The 10595-nt window shown below is 38.3% G+C and overlaps 1 protein-coding gene across 1 annotated transcript; it reads right to left on the bottom strand.

The window, feature by feature from the left end:
• Nucleotides 1-9286: 9286 nt before the first annotated feature.
• Nucleotides 9287-10252, bottom strand: LOC116894170 (olfactory receptor 10A5). Its single transcript, XM_032895886.1, has one exon. The coding sequence runs from the start codon at nucleotides 10238-10240 to the stop codon at nucleotides 9287-9289; it is 954 nt and encodes a 317-aa protein (XP_032751777.1). The 5' UTR covers nucleotides 10241-10252.
• Nucleotides 10253-10595: the final 343 nt, after the last annotated feature.

The following is a 10595-nucleotide window of genomic DNA, read 5'->3' as shown; positions in this document are numbered from 1 at the left end:
AGCAATAAATTTCTCAACAAAAAACATACATGGCATTTTCTTTTTCTTTTTCTTTTTTTTTTAAATTAACTTGATTATTTTTTTTATACATTTCGAGTGTTTATCCCCTTTTCCGGTTTCCGGGCAAACACCCCCTCCCCCCTCCCCTTCCTTTGGGTGTTCCCCTCCCAACCCTCCCCCATTGGCGCCCTCCCCCCAACAGTCTAGTTCACTGGGGGTTCTTCTTGAGGTCAGGATGGGTCAGTTGATAGTCTTTTAGTATTTGGCTTAGTCCTGGAAGCTCTGGTTGCTTGGCATTGTGGTATGTGGTTGGGGTCTCGAGCCCCTTCCCTCTGGTTCTTTTCTGATTCCTTCAACGGGGGGGTTCAGTGGTTTGCTGCTGGCATTCCGCCTCTGTACTTGTGTGTCTCTCAGGAGCGATCTACATCCGGCTTCCCTTCCTTCCTGTTTCATCCTGTTTTAATCTTTGCCTCTCTCTTCCCTGCCAAGGGTATTCTTGTTCCCCTTTTAAAGCCAAGGTATTCTTGTTCCTTTTAAAGAAAGCATTCACATTTTGATCATCCGTCTTGAGTTTCATTTTGTTCTAGGCATCTAGGGTAATTCAAGCATTTGGGCTAATATCCACTTATCAATGAGTGCATACCATGTATGTCTTTCTGTGATTGGGTTAGCTCACTCAGGATGATATTTTTCCAGTTCAACCATTTGCCTACAATTTCATAAAGTCATTGTTTTGATAGCTGAGTAATATTCCATTGTGTAGATGTACCACATTTTCTGTATCCATTCCTCTGTTGAAGGGCATCTGGGTTCTTTCCAGCTTCTGGCTATTATAAATAAGGGTGCTATGAACATAGTGGAGCACGTGTCTTTTTTATATGTTGGGGCATCTTTTGGGTATATGCCCAAGAGAGGTATAGCTGGATCCTCAGGCAGTTCAATGTCCAATTTTCTGAGGAACCTACAGACTGATTTCCAGAATGGTTGTACCATTCTGCAATCCCACCAACAATGGAGGAGTGTTCCTCTTTCTCCGCATCCTTGCCAGCATCTGCTGTCACCTGAGTTTTTGATCTTAGCCATTCTCACTGATGTGAGGTGAAATCTCAGGGTTGTTTTGATTTGCATTTCCCTTATGACTAAAGATGTTGAACATTTCTTTAGGTGTTTCTCAGCCATTTGGCATTCCTCAGCTGTGAATTGTTTGTTTAGCTCTGAACCCCATTTTTTAATAGGGTTATTTGTCTCCCTGCGGTCTAACTTCTTGAGTTCTTTGTATATTTTGGATATAAGGCCTCTATCTGTTGTAGGATTGGTAAAGATCTTTTCCCAATCTGTTGGTTGCCGTTTTGTCCTAATCACAGTGTCCTTTGCCTTACAGAAGCTTTGCAGTTTTATGAGATCCCATTTGTCGATTCTTGATCTTAGAGCATAAGCCATTGGTGTTTTGTTCAGGAATTTTTTTCCAGTGCATACATGGCATTTTCAATGTGTGTATTTACATCCCTAATCCATTCCAATGGCTCCTAGCTTTTATTGTTGTATGCTAAGAAACACACTGTTGGCTTTCCTATCTCTTCTGTATAGTATGGGCAGTGTCTGCCTTCTCTGACTGTTGGTTTTATTTTCTCTTTGGTTCGGTAATTTTAGATTGATATATGTAGTGGTGTAATTTTCTTTTTCATTAACTGGTTTCTGACTTACTTTACCTCCTCAATCTGAGACTATGAGTGGTCCCTTTTAGTCACTGATAGTTCCTCAACATATGCGTGTACACACACACACACACACACACACACAGACACACACACACACACACACACTCATGCTCTCTCCACCTTTTTTCTCCATGGGTTATGACATTTTAATCAATTGGAGTTCTTATCAAGTTTTACCAGTGTTCCAAATTTATTGAATATTATTCCTAACTCCATTCCTTGTAATGTTCAGTAACTTTAAATTCACCTTGTGACTTTCATTGGAAAGTCTTTTGCGTCAGTAATGTCACTCAGCCAATCAAGACAAAGTGTCAGAGTCACTCAGCTCTGCCTTTATAGAGTCAGAACAGCCATAATGCATAAATACATGAGTGTGGCTGCAACCTACTAATACTGTTTCTTAGTGCTGACATACAATTTCATATCATTTCCACTTAATATCTTTATTATCCTCTCCATTTAACTGCATATACATGTGTGTGTGTATGTGTGTGTGTATGCATGCATGTGTTTGTAAATTATGACTGTTCTGACTCTAAAGGCTCAGTGGTTTTGACAGTGTGTGGTTCTGTCGTCCGCTGCTCGAGTACTGAGAAGTCAGTGTCATTGGTCATTGCATGTCAGTGTTTTCAGTGCTGTGCATATCTCTGTTCACCAGTATTTTATATATTCTGCTCTGCTGTTAGGGCACACATTATGAAAATAATGGGAAGTGGAGTTTAAGTGCCACTTCTCAGGGTGCAATGGTATCAGGATCAGTTCGTTATTCAACTAAATGGAAGGGTCGAGTGCTTTTCTACTGCATATGTGGTCCTGGGCTTGACTTCCAGGGCACACACTTAGTTAAGTCATGATTGACCGCAAAAGTCAAAATAAATCCAAATAAAAGGACTGCATTCTGATAGGCAATCAATCCCTGGAGAATTAGAGATAGAGGAAGCAAAAACTCTTTTCAGCCAGAAAAGTTATTTTTATTTTTTCTGCAACTCTTGATTAGCTGTGTGATATTGCTGATCCAAAACTTTTTTTTTTTTTGGTTCTTTTTTTCGGAGCTGGGGACCAAACCCGGGGCCTTGCGCTTCCTAGGCAAGCGCTCTACCACTGAGCTAAATCCCCAACCCCTCCACTAAGCTTATTAAACTCTTGTTATTTTTTTTCTTTTTTTTTGGAGCTGAGGACCAAACCCAGGGCTTTGCGCTAGCTAGGCAAGCGCTCTACCACTGAGCTAAATCCCCAACCCAACTCTTTTTAATGAAAGGGTTCAAGCTAAATTTAAAGTTATTGAAAAATTGGCCATTACATGGAACAGATTTAAGAACAATATTCAATAAATTCAGGGCATCAGTATAACATGATAAGAACTCCATTAAAGAGTCATAACCGGAACGATTGTAGAGAGAGCATGAGACAATTCAGTTAGGAAACTTTGCCCTTGTGGAAATGTAAATATTTGAGGCAATTGGACTGTGAGGACTTGTTCATGCTTCCCATCTGTGCTAGCCGTGCCTCAATCTATTTTGTTAAATTAAGCACAGTGTTGGTCATGCACAATCACAAAGTTGAACCATCAAAATTTGGAAATCAAATTCTTTGATCCCTCGTTCTCCAGCCTTATCCTTTCTGAGCACATGGACTCTTATTCCTTTCTTGTTAGGCTTGAAAAAGAGGGTAGATGTGACATTGTTTGCTTACATCGGAATTGTGGGTGGGGTCTGTGCTGTCTACCCCCCCTCCAGTTGTCACAGTCCACCACTACTAAAGTGAAATTTGTATTAAGACATATTTAGAATCTGAAGTGTTTTCTAGTGCCACTATTGTAAACAAGGTCACTTATCACGCCAGTCTCTGTATTTCTAGTGTCCCTATTCCCAGCTGCTCTGCAGCTACCATTGCTTGCTCAGTCACTGTCTTGATCAAAATGTTTTAAACTTTACTTATTGTGTACATATTAGCCTCCAAAATCATTAACATGACATTTAAATGTCTTGTTTGTGCTGACCTCTATGTATCAACTTGTTTTTAAACTTCTCTAAATTACAAAATTTCAGCAATAATAAAATAAGTAAATAGAAAAGGTGGGACTGGATAGATGGCTCAGTGTTTAAGAGCACTGGTTGCTTTTGCAGAGTACAAGAGTTTGAGTCCCAGCACCCACATGGAGACTGGCAGTCACCTGTAAATCCTGTCTCAGGGGATTCTATGCCCTTCTTTGACTCTGAAGGTACTGCATGGGACACACAGACATAGATGTAGGGAAAACAGCAACACATAAAAATTGAAACACAGTTTTTATTGGACTTTCACAGACTAACTTCTTCTTTACCTGGTGATTTTGTGGTTTTGTTCAGTGCAGTATATTATTTCCTTACCTCTTAACTCAGGTACAGGAATTAGCTTATGTTATCACACAAAGACTTCAAAAATAGCCCTTTGTTTTTATGTGTTTGCTATTTACTCCTCCTCCGTCATGACAATTTAAGAAACTTAATGTTAGTTGTTGTAGAGATGGGAGTTTATGTAGTTGAGGCATTCTTGAATTTGGTATTTTGCTGAGGATGACCCTGAACTTCTCATCTCCCCACTGCAAACCTCATAATGCTGATATTACAGGTATCTATCACCATGACCAATACAAATTCTAATTTCAAATGTGGGGTACCATTCATTTAAATGCCAAAGAGTCAACCTTAGCTCTAGAATTTGCTAAACGGCCAGGGCATTTTTATAATAACAACCTGAACAGTTTTCCTTATTATTTATAAAGTTTAGAGGAGTCTGACTGTATAAATTTTAAATGCTTTAACAACTTTTGAAGATTTTTGTGAGGTTATAGGTGATCAATTTTATTTCATCTTTCTAGTAATTAATGAGGTTAAGTTTCTTAGAAATATTTTTTTAAAAGCTTAAAGTGTCTTAGTTTTGGCTGCACAAGGGTGGAGGTGCCTTGCATAGGAGAAGAGGGCATTGTTAAGTTTTATCCCTAGAGTTAGCCTGCTTCAGATCTGGGGACTGAAGTATGGTCTTCTCAAAGAGCAGTGAGCATATTTAACAGCTGAACCAGCTCCTGGCATCTTCTTTTAATAGTATTTTGGGGACAACATATGTCTCTTTTTTCTCAAGATATTTTTTTATAAGCTTGCTATTTTTCTCTCTGCTTACTGGTTTTTCGGAAATGAATTAAATCATTCCACAATATTTAATAATTTGTCCATTTTTCATTTCAGCTCTATGAATTTTCCTTCATATCTTGAAGCTTTCATATTAAGTGAATATACGTTTAATTGATTATGCCTGTTTTATAGAGTTACCCTACTTATCAACCGGAAATTTTCATGTTTATCATGGAAATATTAATAAGTACAGTGTTTGGCATATATTAAGTGTATGCAAAAGAAAATAATTAAAATATGACCTTTCATGTATTTTGGTCCACTAATTCTATTTGAAATTTTATTGCATGTGATTTAAAAATTCAAACTACAAAAATGTTTATCTCATTACTCTTTATATTTGACTTCTAAATAATACAGTTGGATTACAGACAGCAAGAAACTGAATGAATTATATAATGAACAATAAGAAACTGAATGAATTATATCGTGCCAGTTATACATCTTCATATGCTTTATATGTTTTTCCTATTTTTAAAAATAATTACAGGAGATGAAAAATACATTATGATTAGGGTTTAGACCTTTCTTCATATTCATTATTCAACTCAAATGTTATAATTCTGAGTGCAAATTATCATGCTTAGCTATGTTTTTAATGTAACAAATAACTTGATGGATATCCAAATCTTGGAACTCAAGCTATAATATTAAGTAATAAAATGTATAATAAAATTTACATATGATAAGGCTGCAACGGTCAGAGATTATGAAGTTTAGTGCAATAGAATGTAATCACTGTTTGTTCTAGGGTAATAAAAATTTAGTGATTTGCTTTTCTTCTTTTTGCAGTTCACTTTTCCCCTAGTTATATGGTTTTTCACTATGTAACGTAAGTAATCTAATTAGCGACTTCTCAAATTAAGACTAATAAATATTAATCATTAATTTATCAGGTGTTGGTAGTGAATGAACATTAGAGGGAAAGAAGGAAGTAAATTAGGGAGAATTCTGTATATATTCCATGTATTTGTCCTTGAGAAAAAGAGAACATGAAAGGAAGGTAATTTTGGATTTTGGGGCATCAGTGGAGTTAACACAGAGTCACTTTATATAACATCACATATGTCAATACATTGTTTTTCTAAATTTATTTAATTTTACACTCCAGATTTTATTCCCCTCCTGGTCTACCCCTGACAGTTCCACATCTCATACCTTCTCTCTGTTCACGCTCCAGTCTGCAGTCATCTTACCCATCCAACCTGACTTCTAAACTTCCTGGAGCCTCCAGGCTTTTGAGGGTTAGGTGCATCTTCTCTGACTGAACCCAGACCTGGGAGTTCTCTGCTATATATGTGTTGGGGGTCTCATCTAAGCTGGTGTATGCTGCCTGGTTGGTGATCTAGTGTCTGAGAGATCTCGGGGGTCCAGGTTAATTGAGACTGCTGGGTTGTCCTACAGGGTTGCCCTCTTCCATAGCTTCCTCCAGGTTTTCCCTAATTCAACCAGAAGGGCCAACAGCTTCTGTTCATTGGTTGGGAGCATATATCTGCATCTGACTCTAAGTTGCTTGTTGGGTCTTTCAGAGGGCAGTCATGGTAGGTCCCTTTTTGTGAAAGCCCCATAACCTCAGTAACGGTGTCAGATCTTAGGGCCTCCCCTTGAACTGGATTCCACTTTGGGCCTGTCACTGGACCTTATATTCCTCAGGCTCTTCTCCATTTCCATCCCTGCACTCCTTTCAGACAGGAACAACTACGGGTCAGAACTTTGACTGTAGGATAGCAACCCCATCCCCTCACTTGATGCCCTTTCTACTGGAGGTGGGTTCAATAAGTTCCATCTCCCCACTCTAGGGAATTTCATCTAGGATCTGCCCCTTTGAGTCCTGAGAGTCTCTCACTTTCCAAGTCTCTGGTACATTCTAGAGGGTCTCCCAACCTCTTTTCTCCCGAGGTCACCTGTTTCCATTCTTTCTGCTGGCCCTCAATACATTGTTTTATTGAAGAAAATATGTGAAACAACTTCTTGATTAGAACAATCTACTCTACTTGGCTTCCCTTTTAAAGATTTATTTGTCATGTATGTATGTATGTATGTATGCATGTATATATGTTTTACTTGAGTGTATGTATATGCATTATGTCCATGCAGTGTCCTCAGAGATCCCCTGAAACTGAAGTTACAGGCAGTTGTGAAATAACCTGTGGGAGCTTGCCACCAATCCCTGTCCTCTGCAAGAGCACCAGGTATTCTTAAGCATGGATCCATCTCTCCCACTCTTCAATTTTGATTTCTAACCTTGATTGTAGAGATTTTGATTTCTAATCCTGACTGTACTTTCATCATGAGTGTGTAATTCCTGCCCCATGCCCTTCATGAATAAGAACATTGATGATGAGTCTATCTTTTCAGAATGTTGGACATAGAAGAGTACCTACAAAGTAATGACTTATTTGTAATAGTCCTCTAGTAATTATATCTATTAATTATAATGTGACCTTGGAAAACAATACCATGAAACATGCACTCTCTGCCAGTCATTTATCTAGAGACAGTTATAAATCTTCTGTCTTTTTTCTTAAATAGATATTTACTATTTCCCCAAGTTATAAACACAAAGTAAAATACAAGTAACAAAGTTTCATCAAGTTTCAAAAGACAAGATATTATCAGAATATGTGCTTTTGTTTTCTACTTTAAGACTATGTGTTGCAAAGGAAATACAAAGAAGATTCTCAAACATTTATTTAGGACCATTCAAAGATATTCATTACAAGTTCAAAGAGCTTAACAATTTCAGAAAACAGTTGATTGCTACCAACAACATGCTAACTAAGGCACAGGTTAAGGTAGACAACTTGAGTTCAAAGGATCAAGGAAGACACCAATTCTATCCCATTTCCAAGTCCTCCACCTGGCCCTCATCCCTGTTTTATCTCACTGCAACTTTGCCATGCAGAACCTTCATGAGTAGTATGGTGTTTTTCAATCTTTTTAGTAGAAGGTACATTTCCCTAATATGTTCTAAGTAAACCTTTCACCACACTGCATATGACTTATGGCACATAGTGATGGCTTTTGGGCTGTCTTCGCCTATACTCTAGTATGAGACTCTTCTGGTTTCTAATGGCTTTACTGGCTTACATGCATGTTTGTGCAAACCACCATTTATAAATATCACTCCTCATTTGACCTCTTCCAGTCTTAAGGTATGTAGAGAGTATGATAACCTTTGTACAAAAGTTTTAGTTTATCAATGTGTATCTTAAGTGAAGGATGTTTCAAATTTGTCTGATCATGTATGGCATATTATGAGGCTGTTTGTATTGAATTCTTAAAGATAAAGCTGTATTTTGCTAATTTGGTCTAAGTGTGTATTAAATGGATGCTCATTATGTCTTTCTCAAACATGATCTTGCCAACTCACTTCTCTCTTAACCCACCCTTATAAACTATTGTTTTTACCATGACTCTGAACTAAATAATTTTCATATATTATATGGCAGTGAAAAAGTATAAAACTAATATTCAAACACTAGGGGTTTAGAATTGTATTCCAATTATATTGTTTAAACATTTTTGGTTTCACTTCCTCAGCAATAACATTCATTTGCTCTTAGCAATGGCTTCATTTGAATTCCTTTGAATAAACTTAGTTAACTTCAATATGGATTAACTTATTCTATCATGGTACTTTTTTGCCTTTTCATGCTCACAATGAATGTAACTTTGAGATGCAAAACCACTGAGTGTAATACAATAGCATTCTTAGAAGGACCTGTACTGGAGTCCACAAAGATCCATGGAAAGCCTTGCAGAGGAGAGTATCATGAAGTTAGTATATAAAATTTTCAACTTTTAAAACAAAGGTTTAGAGCCTTAAAATGGAATTTGGAGAACTGTAGACTGGGATTATTCTACCTGACAAAAAGAGCCTGAGTAAAAAGACAATGAGACTTTGATGTTCTGTAAATATGCTTGTGGACTAGTAGTTTGCCTCCCTCAGTTTGAGGTCTCGAACTTCCAACCTATGGAGATTGTCAAATAAAATGAAAGAACACAAGAAACATGCAATAGAATAGGGATGTTTCTTTGCACCTGGATTCAGACGAGTCTAAAGCCAGACAAAGGGCAAGGATGACTTTTGATGTTTTTTACTGTATTTTCTCATATCTGTCTACAAGTTCACATTTGGAATTCCATACAGTGCACAATGGATGTCACTTTCATGCTGATTAGCAAAATAATACCTTGAATAAATTGGTCATAGAAGCACCAAAAAATAAAAAACTCTATTGAGAAAAATAATGTTTATATAATGAGAAGGCAAAGAAATACAGAAAGATATCAATTACCTCTCTGAGTTTTAGTCTCTACTGAGCTTCCTAACAGCCATCTCACAAGTGGGTATCATTACAATGGACATTTAAGGAGGAGAGAGGATGTTGATGTTTAAGTAATATGATTTCTGAGGGCCAGAACCTTGTGGAAGGTCCTGCTGAGGGCATTCTTTACCTCATTATTTCTCAGGCTATAGATGATGGGGTTCAACATGGGAGTCACAACAGTGTAGGACAATGATAACAATTTCTTGCTTTCAGGAGAATTATTTGATTTAGGCCTAAAGTAAGTGAGGCTTGAAGACACATAGAAAAGAGAGACAACAAGCAGATGTGAGGAGCAGGTGGAGAAGGCTTTGTGCTTCCCTTGAGCTGATGGAATCTTGAGGATGGAGGCTGCAATGAGAGTGTAGGAACATAGGATCAGCAGGCAGGGTATCATGACCACCAGAATGGTTCCGACAATGGCATAGACCTCAAACCGTGCTGTGTCTGCACAGACCAGCCTCAGAACAGGTGGGCTGTCACAGAAGAAGTGGTTCACCTTGTTGTTGGCACAGAATGGAAAACTGAAGAGCCATGTGGTCTGCACCGTGGCTACAGGGAATCCTGGAAACCAGGAAGCAGCAGCCAGTCTGGCACGTGTCCCTTGGTTCATGATGACTGGGTAATGTAAGGGACTGCAGATGGCTACATAGCGGTCATAGGCCATGGTGGCCAGGAGGAAGCACTCAGCTACTCCAAAGAAGAAGAAGAAATACATCTGAGTGGCACAGCCAAGGAAGGAGATGCTTGTGTCCTGGGCAATCAGAGTCCCCAACATTTTGGGTACAATGACCAGGTTAAAGCCAATCTCTAAGAAGGCTAAGTTCCTGAGAAAGAAATACATGGGGCTTTGCAGCATGGGGTCAGCTAAAGTCACCAGAATGATGAGGCTGTTTCCCAGCAGAGTGACTAAATAGATGCTGAGAAATGCCAGGAAGAGCAAGGTCTGTATTTCAGTAGGCAGGGAAGAGAAGCTCATGAGGATAAACTCAGTTACTCTTGTCTGGTTTCCTGTAGCCATGGACGTGGGTATAAATAACCTGTGTGCTCATGGAGATAGATTTTTGATCACACAAAACAGATTCTGGATTTATTTTTTTCCACTTCTGATAATTGTCAGGGAAACCAGATCTTTTGAAAGAATAAGCACCATGTGAAGCCTAACAATGAAGACAAAGGTATAGGCCAAACATCTAATTGCACAACCATATCTAATGGAAACAGTGAAAATCATAAAGCTACCTTCTTGACAAATATTCAGGAAAGCAAGCTGAGGGATACAATCACTGTCATGTTGTCTTCCACTTTTGGCCTTGATCTCCACAGGTTGCATGCTCAGGGGTGCTTTTAATATTTGCACAACTTGGAATATTGGA

This window comes from Rattus rattus, chromosome 2 (genome assembly GCF_011064425.1).
Source record: "Rattus rattus isolate New Zealand chromosome 2, Rrattus_CSIRO_v1, whole genome shotgun sequence".
Lineage (NCBI taxonomy): Eukaryota > Metazoa > Chordata > Mammalia > Rodentia > Muridae > Rattus > Rattus rattus.
This window is presented reverse-complemented; position numbering and strand designations above follow the sequence as displayed.

Coding starts and splice junctions, on each gene's coding strand:
- LOC116894170 (XM_032895886.1), bottom strand. CDS start 10,240: ATGGCTACAGGAAACCAGACAAGAGTAACTGAGTTTATCCTCATGAGC.